Raw genomic sequence first — 27,317 nt, 5'->3', positions numbered from 1 at the left:
GCACTGGCAAGGAGCTGGCAATGCCAACCTAAGGTCTGATGGGTGGAGGCGGACGAAACCCAGCTCCCGTGCCTGCTGTCGCAGGGACCCTGAGGAGTGACTCCCACCCCAGAGCTCTCTCTCCGCAGGATCGGCTGAGGCTGGGACCTTGCTTGGGTCTCTCCCCTTCCGTGTCCTGCTCCTCCTAGTCCCTCACCAGTTTCCCTCAGAAGCACTTCCTAGTAAGTCCCAGGTGACAGGTCAATGCCATTGCCAGCCGAGTGGACATTGGTTATGCCATGGCTTAGAAGTCTGAATGAAACCTACCTTCCGTTTTAGCCTGCTACCTTCCCAAATCTAAGCAAAGTATTACTATTATTTTAAACGGAGTCCCCTGAGCTCAGTGGACTGATGTGGATGTCAGATTTACTTACGGATATTAGATATTGGGAGTGGCGGGTGGAGCGAGAGAGAACGAGTGTCAGAAACACATTAGTTTTGAGTTCCTATGAGATCTTCCAAATTTGACTCAAATGAAAGTTATTCTTCCTGCGTCTGCACGGTGACTTAAGGGGATTTCCGTGAGTTTCAGAGTCACTCTGCTCCTTGGCCCGCCCCTTCTCCAGGGCTCTGTCGGGTGTTTTTCCATGAGTGTTTTCCCTCGCCTGCATCCCCAGTTTACTTCAGTGCTGGCATACCTTCGCTTTCTGGAGCTACGGACGGGAAATAAGTTGCTGGCATCTTTGCCTTTTGACAGTTTGATTATGAATCCTAACCTCAGGTATCCTTTTGCCTCTTGTCACGTTAGGGACTTAAAATGTTAGTCAGAGGCTTATGACAGTATTTTAAAAGACCCTGTTTCTAAGGAATGCTTGTGGAATGTCCACTGACCTGTGAGTAGCAGTTTCATGAAATACATACAGTGAGTCTTCCTTAATAGATAAATTATTCTCTAATTTAGTTAAAAATCCAGCGACCTACATATTTTTGTTTAGAACCCCCACCCCCCTCACTTACTAACATTGCTTCTCCTCAGAGACTGTCCATCTGAGCAAATCTGTTAAATGAGAGAGAGGATGCTTTGACCCAAACTAGGCTGCATGCATTGGCACGGATGCCTCCGCCGTGCGGACGGGAGCGTTAGAATGCCCAGAAAGGGCAGTTAGCTGTGGTCCTGAGCCCCTCTCTGTACCGCTGACCCCTTTACCTGACATCCTTCTTTAAAGAATCGGCCATGAGGCATTGGTGTCATTTTAAACAAGACTTTTGCCGAGTCTCAGAAAGGTCAGGCTCCTTTGGGTGTCAGTGGCTCTCCTGAGCCAGTTCTTAGAGGCGTGTTTTCCACAGAGGCACAGGTCTGTTCTGCAGACTGTGTGGCTCTTCTGTAACCCCAAGGCCCCTGATTCGGTATCTTGCTCCTTCTTTGGATCCATGACCAAGTCACCCAGTGACCTGGTTCTCACCTTTTTGTCCAAGGCCTGGCTGGAGAAAGCTGTCCTGGTCCGATCTGATAGAAAAGAGGATTTAACAAATCCCTGAGAAATCATTGGGTTGACCCGCCCTTATTTGGCTACTTGTTGTTTTTTATGAGCCTTTGCCAAAACTCTGCTGTTTACTCATCAGAGCCACATCATTTGAAGGAACTGAAGGCCAGGGTTATAAATACAATTTCTGAAGTCACTCAGCAACTGGAGAATGTTTCAACAGATTGGAAAATTAGATTGAATGATGTATCAGGAAAGTTGGCAGTGCGGTCAATGGCTGGAAATACAAATGTCTCCGTGCGAAGTGACATGTATTTTGCTTTCATGCTTTATGGCACCATGTTTGGAGTCTTTGCACACTCAGATTATTAAGGTGAAAGTGCCTCAGGACTTGCTGACCAGGATATTTAGTAACAAGATGAAAATTGTAGCAACCAAAATATTTGGAAGTCTTTTTATTTCTTAAAATAATATATTTTTATTGATTTCAGAGAGGAAGAGAAAGGGAGAGAAAGAGATAGAAACATCAATGATAAGAGGGAATCATTGATTGGCTGCCGCTTGCACGCCCCACACGAGATCGAGTTTGTAACCTGGGCATGTGCCCTGACCTGGTCAGAGGTGGATGCTCTGCCACTGAGCCATGCAGGCCAGGCTGTTTGGAAGTCTTGGCTTCAGTCTTTGCCAGTCATTTTTTGGGGGTGGGAATCTCTTAAATCTTGTGTTTAATTTATACATAGTGTTCGCCAAAGATAGGCACGATTTAGCTACACATCCAGTTTATATGGGTAGAAAATGGGACATCCAAGATATTCAGAATTCTTCCTCAGCAGACCTCCAGCCTCAGGCATCAGCATTCCTCATCTCTAGTAGAGATAGGGCTCCCCGAAAGCTGTACAGGAGTAACACACAATGGAAACCCGGGGTCTGGACGCCATGGTCCAGTAAGCTGGTTATAAAACCACAGGGGGACCTGCCGGGAGAGGAAGTCCACCCTCTGAAGGTGGGCTGTCAATATGAAATGCCGCAGATCAGGCACAGACCTGTTATTGGCTTGGGAAGCAAATAATATACCTTCTTTTGATTTCAACGTTAAATTAATAAAGTAGGAGAAGATGGCCCTGCTTGCTTCATCAAACAGGCAATCTTTCATTTCAGAACCACTAGCGTGACTTCATAGATTTGAAGATTATAATAATATTAATATCTGGCAGAATAGCAGTGTCTCCGAGTTATTAGATGGCTTGAGGATGGCCCTGTAGATAGTGGTCTCACTGTAGTGCCTCATGTGTACATAGAAAGAGTGTCATTAATTAGCACTTTCTAGGCAATTTCAGCCAAAAAGCCTGGGCGAGATGCTGGTTTTGTTTGTGCTCTGGGTAACGAGAAGGTTGAAGCAAAGCTGTCAAACATACACAGCTCTCTCCTCAGTCACCAGTCTACTTGAAATAGAAACATTTATATAAAAGAAAATAGGAAGATTCTTCCCCCCACCACCACCCACCTACCCCCCACTGCCCCACCGCCCCTCCACCCCTATTCCTCACAGAACTTGTACCAAAGGAAACACAAGATAGCCCATCGTTCTGTCTGTTTCTTGATCACCAACTAGTGTGAGAAATTCTTAAAATTAATTAGGAGCCCTAGCCAGTTTGGCTCAGTGGGTAGAGCGTTGGCCCTTGGACTGAAGAGTCCTGGGTTTGATTCTGGTCAAGGGTACGTTACCTCAGTTGCAAGCTCAATCCAAGGCCCTAGTTGGGGCATATGTGGGAGGCAACCAATCGATGTGTCTCTCTTCCATCGATGTTTCTCTCTCTGTGTCTCTCCCTCTCCTTTCTACTCTCTCTTAAAAAAAAAAAAAAAAAAAAATCAATGGAAAAATATCCTTGGGTGAGGATTAAAATAAAATTAGTTATGAGCTAATTATAGAAAATGCAGGTTTCACCACTTTTACCAAAAAAGACTGCTTTTTGGCAATAGTTTTATAAACTTTTGTCACTATTCCCTAACAAGGAGGGATGGACTCATTTCACACAAATAAGGCGTCTTTGTCCTCAATCAGGACTTTCTTTCACGTCCAGTGAGTGTCTCAGTGGAGTCCTGCACGTTTAGTGTGAAGGCCTCCTGTTTTATTATGGAACTGGTCTCCCCAAATTCAAGGTGATGTTTATAATTAAAGTAGAATTTTTATAGAAGAAACACCGGGAAACATTAGCTTTAGATCCCACTATTTATGTACTTTTCGCCATTGCTTATTTAAAGTAATAAAATAAATACACAAGTGTTCTTTCCCTAGCCATTGAGTGAAAGGGTGACCATTTGGCCTGCAGTTAAGTGCAGGTTTGTTCAAATAAAGTGAATTAAATTTAAAGACCAGAAATACTATGAGAAAAATATAACTGAATCAATTCAAAGTCAGGTGTAAATTTCAAGGTTGCTTAAATTTTATCTATAAGTTTTGTGCCTCACTGCAGGCTACAGCATTGACTTTCTTTTCTTTTTCAAATATACTTTTATTGATTTCAGAGAGGAAGGGAGAGGAAGAGAGAGATAGAATAGAGATATCAATGATGAGAGAGAATCACTGATCAGCTGCCTCCTGTATGCCCCATACTGGGGATCCAGCCTGCAACCCAGGCATATGTCCTTACTGGGAATCGAATTGTGACCTCCTGGGTCAAAGGTCAGTGTTCAACCACTGAGTCACACTGGCCGGGCAAGCATTTACTTTCCAAAGTCTCTGACTGCAACACCCTGTAAGAAATACTTTTTATCTCAGGAGCTGGTGCACACATGCACATACGTGACTGCACCTGCATTTTGTATGTCTGTCTCAAAGTCGATCTCATTTCCACTTACATCTTTATGTGTATATTTCCAAAGAAAAGCCTTCAGGAGAGAGGAGGAAGCCTTCATGAAGCAATACTGTACCATGTATGGAGCACTTTGGTAATTCTAACCTAATTGCATTTCAGTATAAGAATGTTAGTGATGATGTACTCAATTAATTTTATCACTCACTAATAATTACAGTCCCTGTTTCAGCAATGATGCAGACTAAGGCTCATTTTAAATGATACAGAGTTATTTAGGGAGGAAAAGTTGTTCTTACTTTTCTGAAGTATAAAGTGAATATCTTAGCACTTAGTTTAAGTGCTATCCTGGACGTTCATTTCACTTAGTATATACAGTGGTGCCTCACACAACGAACTTAATTCGTTCCAGGAGCAAGCTTGTTATGCGAAAAGTTCGTTATGTGAAACGTGTTTTCCCATAACAATACATGTTAAAAAAAATAATTCGTTCTGTAGCATAAAATATGCTAAGATGACATAAAAAAAAATATGCTAAGATGACATATTTTTATTTAGATACATCTAAAAACATAATTTTTAAAAAAAAAAAACACATTTTTTTAATTTTAAGACAGACTAAGTAGAGTCTACCGAATCTTGCACATCTTCATCCATTTTCTGCTTTTTGGCCGATGGTTTCATGAAAAACCTGTCCAAAGTTCGCTGTGCGAGGCGTTCGTTATGCGAGGCACCACTGTAGTTTATGAAACTTCCCTTTGCATTTTCCTTTACCTCCAATAATTGTAATTATCCTACTTCCTAAAATTTATTCTTCATATGTTCTTCCTACTGTATTCGGGAAGACACTTAACAAAATATAACTGGAAGGCCTTGACTAAAAGAACTGTACTTCGATGTTAGGTCTGTATTTTTTTTATCCATTCACTTAACAAATGGTTATTAAGCATTCAGAGACTATGCTAGGCATTATAATGATAGCTGGTATTTATTGAACATTTAACATGGATGGGTACAGTTATAAGCTCTCTAGGGATCCCTAAGGGGGAAGTACGATATTATCTTAATTTGACCTGTGAGGAATCTGGGTCATTAATCCATGTGCAATCGAAGCCCAGTTTGAAACCAGCAATTCAGACTGCAGAGCTCACACTCAGAGCCACTTTATTCTCACTCATACCTGCTGCCACAGAGCGGATGACGGACAGCCGCTCCTTCAGGGAGTGAAATGCAGGAGCAGAGAGACTTGCACAGCAGTGCTCCCTCGGGGGCATGATGAGCTCCGTGATGTGGCGCATGCACTGGTGGGCACAGATGCTCTTGACCTTGGAGGTGATGGACGTTCATGCAGACACGTTTCAGCAGGAAAAGCTAACACTTTATAACTGTTTCAGGACAGAGTCCACTCTCTTATCAACAGACTGCTTTCCTTCTTATATCTGAATGCATCTGATACATTTGAGATAAAAATAGTCAGTAAATGAATGTTTGGGCTTGCTTTTATTTTTGGAAAATATTATCTTTGCCAGTGATTTAAAAAAGTAGGAGACACTAGTGAGTTTGGGGGCAGTTTGCCAACAGTGGTTTCGGAGAATGCTCATGGTGTAACGGGGCCCAGGCCGTTGGGAAGCAGTGGTCCTGGCCCGGGAACTTGAGTGTTAGCAGACATTGTGGGTGCCAGGAGCCCAGAATACCGCTGGGAAGTGTCTCCCAGGGGACCCTATTCCGTTCTCCATTTGCTTTTGCTTCTGGTGCTGATGCGCTTAGAAAGTTCAGACTTAGGTTGTGCACAGCACCCCATTCCCGTACCTGGGACTTCCTAAGCCAGGAGAGCAGGCTTGAGGAGGAAAGTGAGGTGGAACCGCCCCTCTAACGGGATCTGTTCCCGCTCAGATCAGGTTGGCAGTTGGGAGCCACGTTGCCAGGAATCTTTTAGGGTCGGGTTAGGCCCAGTCCCTCCATCGTACCTACTCAGGGGCGGCTTGGCAGGGGGAGAAGCTTGGAAGGTGCTGGCTGGCTGGCTGTGGGCACTCACGTTGTGTCACTTGCTTTCTGTGTTTTGATGTAGCATGTGGCACGAGCAAAGTTTGATTGTATTTTGAGGGACATGGCATATTTGTTCTCAAGTGGAGTTTGTGTTGCCCACAGTCTCCATTTACAATGGATTGAATGAGAAGATCTTACATGTAATGGGGATCTTTGAACACGTGATCTATCAGGGCCTGCTGCGGGCAGTTCAGAAAAAATAGGACTCAGTTCTCAGGAAAATGAAGAAATATGCATTTAGTGTCCTCTTGGTGCACTGAATTTCTGTACACCCCCTCTCCCACTCAACTGACCACTAAGCACAGGATGTGTGGATTGTGCTCCCAAGGAGTTTCCTGTCTCCTAGAAAGAAGAGGTTGCATAGCAGCACAGTGTGAAAGATGAACGTGTCATCCTGCTTGGTTTAGTGGTTAGAGCACCAGCCCACTGGAGGGTCACGGGTTCGATTCCTGGTCAAGGGCATGTACCTGGGTTGTGTTTTGTCCTTGGCCCTGGTCAGAGCACATGCAGGAGGCAACCAATGGATGTGTCTCCCACTGATTGTCTTCCACAAAAATATAAAATTATGAACTAAAACGTATATTTTCAACTTACCACTACAAAAAACTCCCAAATGATGTTTCTCTCTTTTTCCCCACCTCCACTCCCCTTTTAAAAAAATCAATGGGAAAAAAAAATCTTTTGGTGGGTGAGGATTAAAAAAAAGAAAGAAAGAAAAAAGTGCCCTAAATGGGATAGAACTAGAGCCATTTCCATTCAAAGGAGGGAGAAAGTGTCACCAACTGCAGTGTGTCTGTGTGTCCACACAATACATAGTCTTTTAGTTCATTATAGGATACGGTGCTGCAGTAGCAGCATCTATCTGCAAATGCTATTTTTGAATGTGCATTTATACTTGCAGAGACACTAATTCCCTTCAGAGGCTCAATTCTGTCCACCCCCATCCTGCAAAAATGCTACATGCATATAGGCTGTCTTTCCCAATAAAGAAATATTATAAGAAAAGAGGGGTTTTATTAAACTAATGCAATAACGACATTTTCTTTGAGGATTTAACACATCGTTTTTAATAATAAAAATCAAATTGTCATTGTTGTGCCCTGTAAACCTTTTATTCAAATCAGACTACACACTCTGGCTCCATGGCGAAGCGGTGCTCTGCGGGGAGGAGTGAGGGGAGGAGGGGAGTTTCTGGCATCGCACAAATGGATTTCAGCAGGCAGGGTCAGCGTGGGGGTGCAGATTATGAACATGGGGCCCAGGGAAACCTGCTTATGCTCATGAGCAGAGGGGGACATGCCCCTTCCGAGCACCTGAAAGGAAAGTGGGGGAGAGGCGGTTCTGGGGTCCACTGTAAGGATGTAGGATGCCAATGGTTTCTGCACCCTTACCGCTGATTCCTCAGCGCCGTGACCTGTGCATGGACTGTGGAAGTTAGGAGTTCCCTTTGTAGGACTCGGCCCAGAATTTGGGGTTACCTGGTCTTCTTAGGAGGAGACCAGTTTTGGCTCTCATGTCAGCTGGAACCAGGAATTTCAGAAACGTGTGAAAATTAAGGCTAACAAATAAGCATGCAAAAGAGGTGCTGAAAGGTGAGGAATACCTCTGAAGGGATTTTGTGCGTGCTTGTGTGTGTGTGTGTGTGTGTATGTGTGTGTGTAGTGTGTGTGTGTGTAGTGTGTGTGTAGTGTGTGTGATAGGTCATGTTCAGAAGGGGATGCAGGCAGGGTTGGTCCATGTGAGCGCCAGATGAGTGCTAAGGCCCCTTCCACCCTTGGCCTGCTGCAATTTTAACGTGTAAATTGGGGATCCGTGTGCCTGTTAACCTTGCTTAACTGTTACGGCATCATTTGTTAAAAAAAATATATAAAATTGTGTGCTAAAACAGTATATTTTCAACTTATCACTACAGAAGACTCCCAAATAGATGTTTCAACTCATACATCCTTAAAGAGATGAAACTTGATTCTGGAGAGGACCATCATGAAATAGCTTATATGCTTTGTTCATACATCTAACAGTTAATAGTGAAAACATATTATGAGGGATAGGGCTTATTTTCTCTAAATGTTTCTAAAGAAGTGTCCAGCACTCAAGCCTTGCTTTTAGCATAGCAATCACATAAACTACCTTTGGGGTTTATATGTTTTTTATTTTATTTTTACCATCACCATTTATCCCCTCTTTGCCCTCTGCCATCGCACTCCTCACACCCTGCAATAATATCTCCCCTTGTTTAGATTGGAACCCAATACTTTCAAACCGGTGGCTTTATATAACTGAGTGTTTGGGGGGGGGGGGGGCTGCTGAGTTACTTAAAGGTATATGTTATAATAAACATGTGAACACCACAACACAAGTTATCCTTTATCTCTCCTACTTAAACGGCCACAAACAGACGTACAGTTTACAGGAATGAAAACAGTCTCTGCTAGTTGGAAGTTTTTTTGTTTTTGTTTTATCTAAAGAAAAGCACTGGGGTTTGGCTGGGCCAGTTTCCTCAGTACACACCTGGTGTATATCACTTTAAAAAATAAATTATGCCTCATTAAATTACAATTAAATGGAATCATGATCATTTGTTTTTCTGGAAGGAAGATGTTTTGCATATTGAAAGCCTAATTTGTTGCAGGTGACAAAAAGGCTGAACAGATTAGCTAATATCACTTCATTTTGGGGGTAATGTTTGCTGGTTAGTCTGTGTATATACTCCAGTAGTTCAGAATGATACTGACACGGGCGGTATTATTTTCACTTCAAAAATGTCTCCTACCACTTTATCAGTTTTTGTACTCTTTTAATGAATGGGAACTTCTTTTGGTTTCCTGGGTTAGTCATGCTTTTTATTTTTCTTTAAATGTTTAAAAAAATTTTTATTGATTTTAGTGAGGAAGGGAGGAGAGAGAGAGAGAGAGAGAGAGAGAGAGAGAGAGAGAGATATCAATAATAAGAGAGAACCATTGATCAGCTGCCTCCTGCACACACCACACTGGGGATCAAGCCCACAATCCAGGCATGTGCCCTGACTGGGAATGGAACCATGACCTCCTGGTTCACAGGTCTACACTCAACCACTGAGCGACACTGGCCAGGCTCTTCAAATGTTCTGATACTGTCCTGTCCCTCACTGATTTCCTTGGCCCGGACTCACCATTATCTCTATATCCATGGACTCTGCCTGTTTCAAACCCCAGCCGAGTGCAATCCCACCTCTTCCAAGACCTTTTCCCTGAGTCCTGTAGTTGGCAGCTCTTTCAGCCTCGCTTTGGCACTGAAATGGCTGTAGTTCTATCTGGAATGTATGTCCCCTGTTATCTTTAGCATTGCGCTTCTGTAAACCATCCCATAGTAAATTGCTTGGCATCAGAATCTGGGTCTTAATTAATCTGCTTATTCCTTTCTGAACTTTGTGTCAGTTCACAAATAAATTAATGAATTGGTTGATCAGTCATTCTTTGGCACTAGGTATATTGAATTTGGGGGTTCTCCAGATAGTCTATGGGGGATATAGCCTAATTCTAGAGAATTACTGAAGATGTGAGAGCTAAGAAGAACACTGTCTGTTATCATTGAGTCAGTAATGATCTTGACTGTTGGTGGTGTGTCTGGAATGCCTTGGGGGGCGTGTCTGAGGGGCTCAAGCCCAGTGTTTCTAAGACCTGGCCCAGGTATGGGTCCCCTTGTTGCTGTCTTAAAGGGATAAGGGCCCATAAGACAGTTTCTCATTTGCCCAGACAGATCGTCAAGGGTGTAGTGCAGAATCTTACAAGTGCATTCTATAGAGCCATTCATGGCAATGTTTTCCTAACATTTCTGAGTATTAGCATGTGTTTTGCACACTAGCAGTTTGGGGCACACTATGTGAATTATTGAAGAAATATGGAAATCATAATCATTTAAATAAGATAGCCCATCAATAGAAACTACAAATTTAGAAACATTAAAGTCATTTAATTTGTTACAAATAAATATTATTTAACATACTAGACATAATAAGTACATAATTTTTTTAAAAAAATTTAAAAATCAGCCTGAATGTTTTGTCTGCAAAGATAACCTCTCTTAGCCATCAGACCAGATGGCATTGTATTAGCTCTGATTTTGGGTGTTGAACTGTTTTGCTCTCTGAATTTCCTGCCAACCTCATCTATTCTTTGCTGGTGCTGGGAAGACGGTGAAGCTCACCGAGTCCCTGCGAAAGGCTGCAGAGAAAGCCACGCTGAGGTTCCTTTTCCCCCAGCTCCCTTCACTTCTCAGCAACCTGTCGCCCAGGAGTTACTTGTGCTGGTGCCTCTCCCTCCCGGGCAGGTGATCCTTCCCCTCCTCTCAGTCCACACGCTTCCTGGTCCTGTGCGACCTTGCTCAGCCCCAGGAGGAGCTGTTCCGTGCTCTCCCTGGAGAAGGCTCTGTTGCCCACGATGAGGAAACGATGTAATGGCCACTTTGCTCAATACTCACAATTCGTTTTAATGTGATTACTGATATGGAAGTTTAATAAGCAGTATCCTGGTTAATTTATTAATGCCCCTCAATGTTCACGTTTTCCATATTCATGATCCTTCTATTCATAAAAGTGCACCTTTTACTTTTACCTCCCTGGTGCCCAGGTGCCATGCCGCACTCTCTGTATCTCAGGCTGCATAATGGCCATGTCCAAGTGACCCCTTCCACTGGGCCGGCTGGTAATTAAAATGCCAGGCAATTGAGTGACGAGGGCCTTGGAAATATTTATGTGTGGTCAATTATTAATTTATGTTCTATTCAAGATGGCTCCTATGTGACCAACATTTACTTATCGTGATAATTAAGATGGGGCAATGTGTGGTGCATCTGTTATGCCATACATTTTCTTCTAATTTTCCTCCCAATAATGATTTTCAGCTACCCAAATAAGCAAGCTCCTTTTGCATTTATGAGCCTACAGAATTTGGACTCTGGTTGTTTTTTTTTTAATCCCATTTTAAATAATTAAAAACTTATAATAACCAAAATGAAAAAGACTCAAGAAAACACCTAAGACTCTTCTAAGGCCCACCCACTAGCCACTTGTTACTGAAAATGTCTGGGTGAAAAGAATTTGCTTGGGGACCCTGGCTACCCAGATGAGACAGACCTTAAGTAAATGGTTTAGAACAGTCTTCGCATTCTCTGGAGCCATGCATGGAGGCGCTGGCCACCTTGTTGGCTTCAGTTAGGCAAGCAAAAGAGCGCCTGCAGTGTGTGGCACCAGCCCTGGGGTCTCAGGCACCAGAAATGATGCTGATAAACAGGCATTTGCAAGAATGCATGGGTCTGGTTTTTCTTAAAGATGGATTCACTTCCATGTGAAAGTTGTCCAATATGTGAAAGAAGCAGAGGAAAGAACTCCACAGATTCAATGTGGGAAAGAAAGGAAACCAAGAGAGCAAACAAACAAAGATCACTCTATGCTTCAGAGTGTGTGTGTGGGGTTTTTAATTGATGAAAAATGAGCAATTTTTAACCTATTAGAACACCAGTTTTTGTTATTTCACTATTATCTGTGCAAATTCTGAGCTATACTGTACTCTACCGCATTCAGATACCGTATATAAATCTATATTGTGACATATTTATGCATTTTAGTTCTCTATTATATTTTTGAAACTTTATTTGTTATTTTTTTTGTATCACTTTATATTATTATTTTTTAAGCAATTTCTTAGTGATGCCTTCCTCAGTACTTCAACTGTCCTTTCATTCTTTTGTTTTTCTCTTTCATGGATGCCATGTTCTTTGGAAGCTTGTTTAGGCCAAGTTCATGGCCTTTTAGGCTTCCTCCACATGAATAGGAGTTCACCTTATTGAATAATAAGAATTGTATGTCATGGGGCAGGGAAACACCAGGGTTTTAGAGATGCTTAGCTGGGGCATGGCCAAAAAGAGGTGGGGAACCATTGGTATAGACCCAGGAATTCCTCCTCCGATTTGGTAGTCTGAAATATATTAAAACTTAAAATCACTTATGAGAGAAGAGGAGGACGAGGAGGAGTAGAGAAGAAACAGGAGGAGAAGGAGAAAGAGACCGGCTTATCCTGTATGAATGCTCAGGAAAGGTCAATCTTGGTGTCTTATTGGTATCGGAGATTAGTATTGATTTTAAATCACTTCCTTCTTGGAGATTTTGTCTCAGAAATAAATTTATTATTAATATTTTAGGGTGCTTAGCACAAGTGGACATAGAATAACTTAAGGCACAACTGACTTAGCTTTAGAAAGAGGATCAGTTCTTAGATTGTGTAACATTTTCTGGAAGACAAATGTGTCATTTGTTGCTTCTAAAAGCATGACAAGAAGTCTGGGTTTTCTTAGAACCATGTTCCCAGAAGGGTGTTTTCCATACCCATCCTACCTTGTTCTTGGTCACGCATGCCCACAGACACACACTAGATAGCATTTCTTCTAGCTTCATGGCATGGCATATGCCATTCTCTTTCGTAAAGACATTTCCAATCAAAGTAACATGACACACAAGTTGCAGAACTATGTGATGGCATGCATACTGCTTGTAGGTTCCTCATAGTGAACTTGCCTTACCTGGTCTCCTGAATGGTAATTACTCTCTCGGAAAACTGATAATGGTGGGATGCCCATTCCTGGAGGTGACATTTGCGTCCCTGTTTTACAAGGCATTACTTTGTTTGCAAAGATCATCTAACTTACCTTAAAGATTTCTGGCCAACCAGGAGATGGCATATTCCTCTCGCATCATTTATAGTTAAGCCACATGGTGCACATCTGACCATGTTGGCCTTGTATGAATACTCCACTCAGTGGAAATGGCCTTGGCATCTGCGTCTCATGACTTGGGGTGCCCATCTGGTCTGAGATACAGAGGTTAGACCCTCCGCTTTTCCTGGGGGCTGATCGTAGGCCCTGACCTCACAGTGTCCTGGGAGCGGATGTAGCTGGGGGTGTAAGGAGAGGCCTCTGTGTGATAAACTAACGAGGGTGCAGAAGGGAAGTGGCTCTGCTTGTGCCCATGGTCCTGCAGTGGCCCAGCCTGGTCCCCGCCCTTGTATGACATCCATGCTGCTTGTCTCCACTCTTGTCAACCTTTTCCGTGTATGTGTGTGTCTGTGTCTGTGTGTGTGAATTCTGTCACCAGAGCACATAAAGAACCGATTTCCTTTAAAGCTGTCACACATTCAGAAAGTGTCTGAGTCTACCACGGCGATCAGAGAGGAAGAGAGAGGGATAGAGAGTTAGAAACATCAATGAGAGAGAGTCATCAATCAGCTGCCTCCTGCACACCTCCTACTGGGGATGGGCCCGCAACCAAGGTACATGCGTTTGACCGGAATCAAACCCGGGACCTTTCAGTCCGCAGGCCAATGCTCTATCCACTGAGCCAAACCGGTTTCGGCGAACTTCATCCTTTTGATGATGGGCTCAGAGCTCCCCTGGGAGGGTATCTCATAGAAATGTGTGGGTGCTCTCCAGTCCATGCGGAAGGACACCTATGATGTGTGCAGATGGAGAAGCTGGGGTTAACACAAGTTACAGCCATTTGCTTTTTTTTTTTTTTTTTTCCTGGAAGAAACATCTATATTGAAAGCAGTGGCCGGTCACATAGAAATTCAGCCAAACTTTTTTTTTTTTTTTTAAGCCGATGTAAATCTCCCATGCTGTTTAAATGTCGGAACTAAATTTACCAAACTTGGCACATTTGTAAAGCAGAGCAGGACTGCCAAGCGTTCCCAATTTCAAGCAGAGCGTTCTAACACTTCCTGCCATCCTTGTAGGAGGCACCTGCTGGTAACTGCCACTTCGCAATCCCTTCCCCGGCGCCTACCTGGCGAGCTGGCATCTCTGCCCCCCAACAGAGGTGACAGTAATGATAAGGTGTCAGGACGGGAGGGTCCAAAATAAGCCACAGCGCCCCGGAGGCAGGCACCTTCCCTCCAGACCTTCCTGCTGGAGAAGCCTTGGGATTAGAACGCGGCTCTGGACATCACAGCCCACTGGTTTCCCCACACAGCTAAGGGGGTGGGTATGGGAGACAGAAACAACCCCCCCACCACCCCAAGATATGACTCGCCCTGTTTTCCCATCCAATCAGGGCCTGCTGTCCGAGATCCTCCGGAAGGAGGAAGACCCGCGGACGGCCTCGCAGTCCCTCCTGGTGAACCTGCGGGCCATGCAGAACTTCCTCAACCTCCCCGAGGTGGAGCGGGACCGCATCTACCAGGACGAGCGGGAGCGGAGCATGAACCCCAACGTGAGCATGGTGTCCTCGGCCTCCAGCAGCCCCAGCTCCTCCCGGACCCCTCAGGTGAGATGCGCACCCTGCGGATGTTTCTCTCCGTTTCTCTCCGTTTCTCTCTGCCCTGGAAACACCTGGCTGGTGCTGAGAGTTCCCCCTGGAAACACGTAATTCAGGGATTCTGAGTCCACTGAGCGAGTTGGTGGGAGGATAGGGAACCGGCCCTATGAAGTGGCCTTCCTTTGCTATGTCCTATGCCAGTGCTGTCCCTTTAGGAGCAGGAGAACCATCCTTCCTCCGCGGCAGGAGAGCAGGGGTGGTGTTGGCGGACGGGGGGCGGGGAGGGGGGGGAATAGGGGCAGGCTGTGTCCACCTACAGCTGCTTCGTCATCCAGGGGTTTGTGTGAAGCCGAGTGTGTGTGGCCGGTGCCCTGCTTTTCCTTATGTCGTGTGTATTCCATAGGGTGAGGTAGCTGGGGGCAGGGGGTGCCTGCGGATGCAAGCTCTGCTTCCTGGGATCTGAGAAAGGCAGAATGGGGAGGGACCTGGCGTGATGGGAGCACTCATATGCAGGGCTCCCTCCCCATGGCTGGGTCACTCACTGAGCCCTTAGGACATGGTCATGGAGAGGCAGGCCTTCATTATTCTGCTTCCCAGGCGACCCCCAGGACTCCCGGGCTCCGCTTTCCATCCTCCTCACTCCTCACAGTAACCTATTCTGTTCTCAGTGCCTCTGGCAGGTGCGGGCAGCTAGTCACTGCAGGCTGCCAAGATCCACACTGAAGGGTCAAGTCAGTCACCAGTCATTTCCCATTCAGATCTGAGCCCCCTCCTTTCCAGCCTACGACCTGTGTTCCTTACCCTTTAGCACTCTCTAGGTTTGTGACACAGCCATCTCCTGCCACTGCTGCCAGGAGGGGTGCAAGTTCCCTCTCTAGTTCTCGAGACAGTCAACAGACACACATTGTACAAATCAGAAAAATGGGTGCTTTGACATCAAAAGGTTTTTAGCTTAGTTACTATAATGTATGTGTGTGTGTGTGTGTGTGTGTGTGTGTATTTAATGCTTTTGTTTTCTGGTAAGTTCCAAAGAACAGATTAAGCATACAAGCAAAATTGCATTCTAGTAGAAATATTTGAGCTTTTTTATATACATCAGTTTCCTTTCATATTTTCTAACTTTCGTAAGTTTGCACTCCGCAATAGATATTTAACTGAAGGTCATTTTCTATCCATGCACTGTCAAACTGCGATGCTTACACTTTAGTCTTTAGCGAATGATGAGCTGTAATGACTGTTCAACCAAAAATAAGTCTCTCTTTTTTAAAATTTCCTTCTTGATTAAGGTATTACATATTTGTCCTCATCCCCCCTTAACTGTTTACTTTGGATGAGTGTAACCAAGCTTTTATATAAGATTCCCCCCCACCCCCCATTTTGGGACAAACATATTAGTCTGTTGAGTTGGGTGAGTTGTTAATTTACATTAATATTTACTTGTATTAAATCTGCCAATTTTGGCTGCTTCTGAAGTCCGTTTAAGCACGATGGGTCAGTCCAGCCATGCTTCCTGGCTGTGCACCCGGACACCTCTCCTCAGAAAGTCACTTCCACTGGTTAGGAAATCTCGCAGGGCTGTGTGCTCCTTCGGAACATTTTTCCGGCACCGCTGTCTCAGCCTCTCCTCACAGACGGAGAGCTGTCAGAGCCAGACCAGCGTACAAGGCCGCACAGAGCCAGTGTTTCGCTTTTTTCAGTAGCACAGGACCCCATCTAGAAAATTCCGAGGCAGAGGCCCTCAGGACCAATATAACAGGGAAATGAATCATTTAGTGTCACGGTTTTGAGATTTAGGAAAATAAATGTAAAATGTTTCGCTCGGAATATTTTCGAGACGATAGCTATGGCACCGGTATTGCACATTCTCCTGGTCATTCTTGTTTTCCTGTTGGTTAGACGTTGAGAAAGGGGAAGCTGTTACAACATTCCGTGACTACCTTCTCACTCAGAATTCTTACTGGCGTGCCTCCGCAGTGAAGGTCCGAGCGGAGAGAAGCTTCCACATGAGAACTCGTGCGAGGGGGTTACCCCGGAGGCCGCCTTGCAGTGGGGGTCAGCCTGACAGAGTTCATGGAGATTATTGATTATTTTCCAAACCCCAACTGGTTTAAAATAAATTGAAGAATTTTACATTTATTTTATTATTATTTTCTTAATCCTCACGTGAGGATATATTTGACTTTAGAGAGAGGGAGGGAGAGAGAAACATTGACTGGTTGTCTCTCTACGGGGAATTCAACCCACAACCTGGGTATGTGCCCTGACTGGGAGTGGAACCCTTGACCCTTTTGTGGATGGGATGATGCTCCAACCAACTAAGCCAGGGCAAGAGGTTTCAAATTTGAAATTAAACCTCCAGAGTCTCATCTCATAAAGCTTCAATTGGCCAGTATCCCTTGATGTGCTTAATAATAACAAAACAACAATACAAGGATACGAGTGATTATTTATTGAGCACTTACTGTGTATCAGGTATTGTGAGCATTTTGCACAAATTGGATCTGCACCATTTTGCATTGCTATCCCCATTTTACAGATGAGGAAACTGAGGCCACATGGTCGAGTGGCAGAGCAAGGATTTGAACTCAGGTTGCTCTAATTTAAGTCCTGGGCTCCTAACCACATAGCCCCCAGGGCTTTAGAGAGGATTTGATCAGCTAGGCGAGAGAGTCAGTGAGGCTAATAAGAAACCTGAGTTGAGAAAGGCAGAAATAATGTGCTAAAACATGTGTTCAACAGGAAAAGTGCTAGAAGTTTTGAGAAGGGAAAGGAATTTCTTGAAAAAGAGTAACAATTGGATTCTTAAAGGAAGACTCCGAACTTGAGGGCCAGCAGATCCCTGTGAAACCAGCATTGGAACAACCCGGAGGTTTGGGAGCCAGGTTAGCACCGCGGCCCTGAGCCCGCGCTTTGGCGCCTGGGAGACTTGGATTCAGAACATGGTTGTCTCACTTGCTTTTGCCTGTCTTCCAGGAGGTCAAACATCGTCGTTCATTATCACTTGTCCTCATCTGTAAAAATGAATATAAAGTCTAAGTCATTGCAATTTTAAAAGAATTAAATGAGATAACAGAAATAAAGTGCTTTCTTGAGGGCCTGGCACAAAAAAGTACAGCATCAGTTATTCTTATTTTTTTAGTAATAATTAGAAAATCATATGAGACAGGGAGGTCAAAGGGGACCTTTGGCAAAAGTCACTGATTGCTCTTAGGAATCAAAGCCGTCATGGGAACTTGGGACATTCGCTCTGGCTTTGAGGCCATTGAGAAGGATCCCATAGTGTCCAGACTACCTGCCCTGTCTCTCCCTCCCTCCCCCACCGGTAATGCTAGGCCGGTGGGGACAGCTCAGGGCACCCCCAGAGGGACAGTGGTGATTTGGGGGCCACTCTCTTGGTTTGGGATTAAGGGTAAGTGGGGACAAAAAGAAAAACAACCCACTTTAGACCAAATCAGCTGGCTACGCTCATGAACCCAAGGATGAAGGCAGATTCCCATTGCCTGGGCTTCTTTCAGTTATTACACCAGGGCAAGTGCCCACAGTCTTTTCGATCAGGAAGCACCAAACGTTTCAGGGTCCCCCCCAACCCCGAGACTCGCAGACACCTTCTCTATTGTCCTTCATTTGTCTCCGAAGCTGATGGGAAATCATTCAATTAACACGAGCGCTGCAGAATGCATAAAACCACAATATGAGTTTAAGAAAATGAAAACGCCGCATCAAAGGCATTCCGAAGCCTCGTTTCACGAAATGAAATTTTGTTTCATTCCCGCTGATTTCCTAGGTGAAATTAGGTGACGGGCGGGCCAGCATAATGATGCTAACGATGGGAAACCGCGCATACTCGGATGCCACGCGCGGAGCTTTAATAAAGAATGAGAGCGACTCTGGGGAGTGCTTTCAATCGAGTAATAATTTATTATTTAGAGACCGCTACGCATTTACTCATTTTATTTATTTATTTTTTTTTTTTCTGGAAGAATTGGCCCTTCCTCCGAGGAGGCATGCCATTTTTAGCAAGCAAGGGGTGACTGCATGCGTGGCCAGCAGCTAATTGATGGCTTTTCGATCCCCACCGCATCCTCCCTGGGAGCCGCCCAGGGTTGCGTGGGGGCAGGAGCAGGCTATGCAGGCTCTGTCCATCCTATAGGAATTCGCCGCCATTATTTCCAACCATAATTAACCCGATTAGAATAACGGACAAGAAGTGTCCCTCTGTAGCTGATGCCGTTTGGCAGCCGCTGACGGAAACCCTCGGGTGGTTTCTGCACAGATGGCCGGGCTGCACGCGGCGCTTTCTCAGTGATTGTTTTCCCGGTCTCTCGGCAGGCCAAAACCTCGACCCCGACAGCAGACCTCCCCATCAAGGTGGACGGCGCCAACGTCAACATCACAGCTGCCATTTACGACGAGATCCAGCAGGAGATGAAAAGGGCCAAGGTGTCCCAGGCCTTGTTCGCCAAGGTGGCTGCCAATAAAAGTCAGGTGAGCGCTGGTTCACGGAGCGGAGGCTGGCGTGGGGTCCGAGCGCTCCTCCTCCCTCCCATAAACACACAGCTGCGCCCAGTCCCAGCGGCGGGAGTCCAGGGGGACCCGGCGTGCTCCGAGTTTGGCGCCACGGTTTGCTTCGGTTCCCAGTGGAGTTGGAAATAGAGACTAAGTCAAAACCCAGACTTCTGCCGGTGAAAGGACCGTTTAAAAAGGAATCAGCCTTGAGTGATTTCTCTACTGATTCTAAACACTGCTGTGGATTCTTTCTTTCTTCTGTTCTTCTTTCTTTCTGTCTCTCTGTCTCTTTGTCTGTTTCTCTCTCTCTCTCATATATATATATATATATATATATATATATATATATATATATATATATATATATGCCAGACTTGATACCTACAAAACAGCATCTTGCTGAGACCACGTTGTAGCCACGTCTCCCCGCCTCACTCCGGGCAGGGGCATGGCTGACTTTGTGTAATAACTGCTTTCCAAGCCCCGCAGACACCTTGGGAGTCAGGTGTTCCTTTTATGTGTGTGGAATCTGGTGGTTTCTCCAGGAGAAAACACACGTGAGGGCCAGGGCGCGTGCTGAGAGCTCTAACACACACACACACACACACACACACACACACAGCCTCTCCGGGGCAGATCTGCGCAGAGCGGGGGCGGTGGGCGGGATGCTCCGGGGACCGGGGGAGACAGATGCGGAGGGTTCCGCAGGTTTCTTTCTGAGAGCAGCACCCGGGGATGGGATCCGCTGTCTGTTTCAGTTCCTTTAAAGGGAGAACCGCCTCCCTGCCCGAGAACGGGTCCGGTGGCGGTGCCTGCTTACTTATCCCGAGGTGGGCAGTTACCTAATGCGCAGCGGAGGGGGCGAAGACGGCTGCGCATCACGCTGGGAGCCCTTGGGTCCTGAGCCTGACTTCCTCCATGACCTTCCCTGACGAATATTTCCATCCTGCGATGGGAGGGAAAAGATCCCTCGTCTCCCTAACAGGTCTTCCGTGCTGCTGTGAAGAAAGGAAGTTACTGAATATGGTGTTTCTATCAAGCAAGAAGGTGTTCCCTAAAAACCAACTTTCAAAAAAACGAGATATATATATATATATATATATATATATATATATATATATATATATATATATAGTTAGGTGCATATTTAGGCTAATTAGGGGGCTTAGCCTTTTTACCTGTCGCTTGGCAGTTACCTGACTTAAGTTACTTTTCAGATGTTGATTAAGGGAAAGGGGTAGATGACCAAGGAACCTGATCGAAATATTTGTTTCCCTGTCCAACGTTAATGTGGTCATGTCTCCCGATTATCCTTGTTATCGCTCATCAGCGAAACCGCTGAAAGGCCGTTTGCTGGGATTTGACGTCCAACCGTAGGAGGAAATGCATGAAAAGGAAGTGCCGGGGAGCCTTCCTGAGCTGTTAGATGCATAAAATCCCACGGACCACATGGCACAATATAATGAGAGCTGGAGCTGTTAAACGAATAAAGCTGTTAAATGCATAATGCCACTTGGCAAAACTACTGTGCATTTAATGGTTTTCCACTGTGTAATAAAGGACATATGTGGTAGATGTGCGGCGGGTAGAAAAGCTACACAATGGATTTTGCAAACCTGCCCCTTAAGTCGTGACTTGACGTAAATATGAAAGTTTCACTCCGTCCTTTTTTTTAATTAATTTATTTATTTATTTTTATTTATTTATTTTTTTTATAAGAAGCTTTCAAGAAAGAACGGAGACCACAGTATGAGAACTTGATTCAAAATGCCTGTGATCTTCCCGCTGGCTTGGCACCACGGCTTCTGGAAAGAGCGATGCCCTCAGCTTCCAGAAATAACTCAGGTGGCTGACGGGGAGCCGCGAGTGCCAGGGGCCCACACTTAGCGCTACCAATCCATGGTGCCGCCCGGAGAACGCGGGAGCCCCGCTTCTGTAGGGTCTCAGGGACATGGAGTGCCGGGAACCAATATGCAGAAGGATAGGACTGAGCCGAGGTGCGGATGCCGCGCTGTGAAGTTTTTCTGATTTTCTTTGGGACCGTGGCCTCGTGCGCCTTTGTGAACGGGAGCCTCGCTGGACATCGCTGACAAGATGGGCAAATCCAATGCTGAGGCCTTTTAACAGACGGCATTCACTCCGTTTTGTGAGCGCCCGCTTTGGCTTCATGAAAAGCATCTTTAGTGAAGTCAATTGCATGATTTGGTACTTTGCACATGTATTTGCTGCCTACCCATAGGGTGCATGCATGCACATGACTAACAGTGGGACTTAGGCCGCGGTACTTAACCCCTCCAGGCTGCAGTGTGAAGTGGCCACACTCTCTTCCTTGCGCAGGACTGAGAGAGCAAAGGTTTCCCTCCTTACCTGCTTTTCTGTCCTCTCTTCAGTATGTTTCCTTGGAGGGGTCAGGAGGCCTCGGAGGGCCGAGAAGGCTGATGGGTACCAAGGCTTCTTCATTCTCTCTTGGATGTGAAATCTGGGAACCTTTCTTTAGGAACTTGGTAAAAGGGAATGAGCATGGAACCTGGGAGACCCAGTTCAAATAGACACCATGGCCCCTCCCCTTCCATATTAACTATCTTTTAAAATAGAAATGAACCCTCCATTAAACCTCATTCACTCCTTGGTGTCCATTGCTGTCCTCAGCTGTTAAGAATATAACCTAACACTCTGTGTGAGGCAAGCTTTGAGTGAGAAATAGGAAAAAGGAAGGAACATTTCAGAGAGATGGCAGGTTCTGGGCCCTGATGGTCCCTGAGGGCTTCTGTGTTGAGGGACACAATGGGAAGGGGGATTCAGAAAAGGAGCTGAAACAGTGACAAGCTTTAGACGGTCCTGTTGGTGGCATATATTCCTGGGAAGTGTGTGTGTTTCCTCAATGTGTGGGTTATGTCAGGATGCATTTGTATACAGGTCTCAGTGGCAGGTCCTCTAAAAATAAGGCAAAAAAATCAAGGAAAAACAGATAACTTTACATAAAGAAAAATACTGGCTATATTATTTGGTTTGTTTTCCTTTTATTGCTCTTCGCTATTGGAGTTTATGACACATTCAGTATATGTGCTAACATTCTTTTCACTCAGTGCTGGGTTAGCATATTAATCTTTGCTTTTGTATCTCTTTTAAAAAATGTCCCAGGCACATTTTAGTTGCATATATCTTAAAAAACAAACAAACAAAAAAAAAACAACACCTCTATTATATGTTAAAGTAATAACATCCTCACTTTAAAAAATGAAGAAATGTATAAATGAGGAACTGTGAGTCCTTCATGACTCCACTACCCATAGATAGTTACCGTTAACAATGTAGAGTCTTCCCTTTTAATGTACATATATCCATGGGTGTGCACAGGGATGTATACATCCTACTTGCGATCATACTGTACAGCATATAATTATAAGACAATTCAAAAGTACAATTTTTAAAGCCAACTCTTTAGTTGGGGCATAAGAATATTATCTTTAGTCTCATTAGTTTCTTATCCTTTAGAAAATATATACAAGGATCAAAGAGTTTGATCAAAGGATCAAATTGTGCCTCTTTGCACAATTTATCTTATATTATGAATTTTCCTTTTGGGAAATGGCTTTATTGGGGCTGAGTTAGCTCAGGCTAATGGAAGTAGATCTTTACCCCATCTTTTTGGTATAAACTATGACAGGAAGTACTGACCATCTGATGCCCCATGTAAAATGAGTTGGTCTTAGTCTGACTCCCGACGATTTTGCTTTTGCCATCTTGGATTCAGCAAGGAAGGCAGACTGAAATGAGGCAGGCAGCCTCACCTGAGCAGCTGCCCCCCGTTGCTGGGCAGGTTTCTTTGGAACACAATGATTTTATAGCCTACAAAGGAGGACTTTCTATTCTTGTCAACTGGGGTATGGATACCATAATTTCAGGGCTGTCCACCAACCTCCAATAAAGAACTAACCTGTTTACACTCTAAGTACCATTTGAAAAAATTATGATGCAACACCTTGAGGAAATTAGACTTCTCAACATTCCTGAATGCCAAACCAAGCAGGCAGTCAACACTATCAACACTAGGATGTTTCTTTTTTTTTTTTTTTAAATATATTTTATTGATTTTTTTTACAGAGAGGAAGGAAGAGGGATAGAGAGTTAGAAAATCAATGAGAAAGAAACATTAATCAGCTGCCTCTTGCACACCCCCTACTGGGGATGTGCCTGCAACCAAGGTACATGCCCTTGACTGGAATCGAACCTGGGACCTTTCAGTCCGCAGACCGACGCTCTATCCACTGAGCCAAACCGGTTTCAGCAACATTAGGGTGTTTCATTGTCAGGTTGAAACCCGTCTTCCATTCTCTGCCTTTTCTTTCAGTGTAATCTTAGAGGATTAGATGCTAGTGAGATTTTATCAGCAGACATTCCCTCAAGATCTGTATCCACCTTATAGCGAGGAGCTGGGATCTTTTTACTGTGCCCACCATTAGTTATGTTAAGGTTTCATGCCCTAAAACCAGCTTTTATGGGAGCCCTTAATTAGCCATCAACAGAGATTAATCACAGAGTTCATATGCAGATCTTAAAATGTCAGATGCATTTTCCCACTGCTAACATGTACGTGCTGGTTTTAAACCAACTTTACTGCAGGAAACTTGAGTTGCATGATTTTGCCCACTTATGACATGGTCTTTGGAAACCTGCATGCAACTTTGAGACAAGTCAGGTTGGCATATTAAAGCCATGTCTCCGAACACTCCCAGCCCTCTTTTAAAGTGGACAGTGAGTTACAGCAGGGCTCTTACCGTTGGAGAATGTTGGTGCCTATCAGTGATTCCTACCCCTTGCTGTAGGCACTGTTGATCTTCTCCCTTTCATGGAGAAGATGAGCAGTGTCTACAAGACTAGGGTGAGGCAAACTAGGTCCCAGGAGGTACAATCTAAGGAAGCCTGCATGTTCAAAGCCACACCCCTCACATTTTGTGCACCGGTACTTGCTTGCCTCACCTTAGAACCAGTCCTGATCTTTAAAAAACAAACAACTACCATTCCTAGTTTTCTGAAGTGTTTGGTTTATTCCCCTCATGCACTTAAAAGTTTTTGAGGCAGTTTGCAGGATACATAGTATTGTGTCATAGGTATGCTAGGATTTGGAACTGAAGTCGGAGCCTGGGAATGTTTTTGTTGTTTTCTGCTTTATATTTTAGTACAGTTTACTGATAATACCTCTCTACTACTTAAGTGGAGAAGAGCACAATTCCAATTCATTCATCTTTTTGACAGATATGGACAACTTTTTCAGATGCATGTTCCCATGTACGCATGTATGTATGTTCATATTTATATAAATTCATACCAGATTTTCACACTTAGTTAGCATACTATGTATCTAGGATGAGGAGGCAGTAAGATTTTATAAAACCCCCTCTTGAGTCCTCTCTAACAGAGTTTAAGGATTGGTCTGAAATAAAATTTTCATTACTCCCAACCACAGACTCCATCTGTACATGCACATCCATAGAAATGCAAGGGACATACCTAGAGAAAGCTGAAAATTGGTCCCCATGAAAATACACTTTGGAGCTTAGCGTACCATTTTAAGAAATAAAGAAAGAAGCAGGCCATTTGTACCTCACACATGCAAGGCCTAAAATAATTAACCGTGAACTGTAACCAAAGGCCCAGCACCCACCTTTGTTCAGGCTGAGGTGACCCCCTGTCAGGCCTTCGCCAAAGCCCTTGACGAGTCTCCCTTGCAGTTAGCCTTTTACCCATTTCAGCCTCCTGATGAGGTTATCTTAAATCATTAGGGTTTTTATTTATTTTAATAGACCCTTATTGGATTCATGAAAAGAGAATTCAGTGACTCAGGAACAAGAGCTGAATATTATCTGGCTCATTTCACACTCCAGAAGAGTCTCGCCCAGATGAAGAGAAATCCTTTCACAGCTACAAAAGTTTGTTTGGGGACTTCGTGTGCTTCCATTTAGAAAGCGAACTGTCTGTGGTTAATAATCTGAATTTCCTTCTGAGACGCTCAGAAAACATTTCCTCTCGGGTGCATATGCTGACATTTTCTGTATTGGAAATGTGGGTGAGTAAATGGCCTTTTGCATTGCTGGCGCAGGAATCCCTGAATCGTCCTCCTGGAGCTGTTCACTTGCCCACTTATTTATTGGCGTTCCCAGTGGGGCAGAGGTGGTGGGGGCCGTTGACTGTTTGAATTCACTCGTCGGCTCTGTGCTAGACACACCAGGGAGAACAGTAACAGCTATGACACGGCCCTGCCTTCAAGGCTCATAATACCTTACTTAACAGGAAGGGTCATTTATGTTTTTTGTTGGTAGATTGAAGCCCTCCGTGAACCTGTATGTGTTGCTGAGAAAACCCTGGGTTGTATTTGTTCTGAAACATTATAAAAACTAGGAAATTGGTCAACAACATGGAATTAATTAGTTAATTAATTAATTTGTTTATTTTTAAGGAGAAAACATGGGGAATTGGAATCATGACTAGAGTCCTGGCTGTAGGAAAACAAGTACCTTAGTGGGTGATGGCATTTCAGTACCACGGACAGGAGCCTTACTCTTCCCACTTGCACCCCCTTCCCCATCACTTAACCTCCAGTTTTGGAGCTAGGATTCAAGCTTCCATCTAATGGACTTCAAACTCAGACACTGGCCTATGTTGAAAGACCTTGCTGGTCATTGGAAAATTCTCAGCCTTTGGTATGTCATTTGGAGAATATGTCATCACTCATTTATTGGCTACCTGAAATTTTTAATTTTTTTTTTTTTTCTTAGTGTGATAGATATTGCCTTTCCTCATTCATTTTAACCCAGGAAAGCTTTAAAATGCTTCATTTGAACAACAATAGCAACACACACAGGAAAAAAAATGATTAAAAAGATGAGAATGGATTTTTAAAAAAACGATTGATATAATGGCATTTAAGTCATTATTTTTTTTAAATGAAACTCTGAGAGAATGAAGCTGATGAAGTATGTACTTCACTACAGCCAGGCCATTGTGAGTCCATGGTGTTCTCTAAGGACTTGATAGGAAGGGAGAGAGGAAGGTACTCCTTGCCAGCTGTAACTCTGAATTTGAGGCTGTGAACCGGCTCTCTACACTAATTTCTATACATGCTAATAATTTCAGCTCAGTCCTATGAGCATTTATTAAGCAGTTTTTATGTGCAAGGACCCACATCTCCACTGAAAGGGCTGGAATGAAGAAGAAGCCACCCCTCTCCCTCCAGCCTTATCAGGAAGCTCACCCATTACCATAATCACCTTGGAGTTGTGAAAGAGTATCAGCAAATGCCTTAGGGTCAAGCGAGGGTGAGCAACCAGTTTCCAGGAGATCAGATGAGACCATGGTGGCTGAGTCTTGAAGCACAACTTCTCATAGGGGACAAGGGTTGGGTCTGACACATTTCAGCCGAGGAAGTAACTCAAGGAATGTGAGCTGTGTCAAACACTTGTAATTCACTTAGCCTCAGTTTTAGCTAAAAAAAAAAAAAAAAAAAAAAAAAAAAGGAAAGAAAGAAAAAGAAAGCTTAACTGACTATGGAAACATCCAGCCAAACTTTGGTTAAAACCTTTGGACTCAAAGAGAAGTCACACATAGGTACACACCCTACAGTTCATACATGGAGATAGGATACACCAAGCAGATCCAGGGACTGAAAGTAATTCACAATGGGAGCACAAGGTCAGTAGAGAAATGGATGGGAGAGGAGACCATGAAGGGAAACCAGGAGCCAGTTGTGGTTCTTACTGCTTTCTCTGTTAATGCTTCTGAATTGTGGATGAGAGATGTCACATTGAAGTGGCTCATCAGTGACTACCACTTTGCTCAAAGACAAACTATGGGGTTATCTCTCATCTTCCAAAAAGAAATAATGGCACCTATCTTCAAGTAGTAAGCACTTGCTAATACATTGACGACATAATTTGCTTTGTAAATTCAGATTGATGTACAGCTTTTCAGGAGCACGCAGACTTGTAAATAAACTATATTTTGATGGGTGTGCGTGCCACCTCCCCTTCATAGTGGAAAAGGAAGATCAGACTTGTTTTTTTTATGGAGGGAAATATATTTGGTTAAGAGGCTGACAACATGGCTAAAATGAGATGGTAATAGATATTATTTGCATATACACCAAATGCATGAGAATGCTTTACCCATCGATTGCAAGGAATCAGCCTTTAAACCTATATTTCTTCT

At 44.2% G+C, this 27,317-nt stretch overlaps 1 protein-coding gene across 2 annotated transcripts in view; it reads left to right on the top strand.

Moving 5' to 3' along the window:
• The window catches only part of SATB2 (SATB homeobox 2), a 207,282-nt gene that overhangs the window by 143,669 nt on the left and 36,296 nt on the right, over positions 1-27,317 (top strand). For both annotated transcript variants that reach the window (XM_084893187.1, XM_084893186.1), the window contains 2 exons: positions 14,403-14,615; positions 18,936-19,091. In XM_084893187.1, the coding sequence (XP_084749313.1) occupies positions 14,403-14,615; positions 18,936-19,091 (369 nt within the window). The remainder of the gene's footprint in view (positions 1-14,402; positions 14,616-18,935; positions 19,092-27,317) is intronic.

Source organism: Pipistrellus hanaki (assembly GCF_964339955.1).
Source record: "Pipistrellus hanaki genome assembly, chromosome: 8".
Taxonomy (NCBI): Eukaryota; Metazoa; Chordata; class Mammalia; order Chiroptera; family Vespertilionidae; genus Pipistrellus; species Pipistrellus hanaki.
The sequence above is the reverse complement of the archived record's forward strand: the minus strand, read 5'-3'. Positions and strand labels throughout refer to the sequence as shown.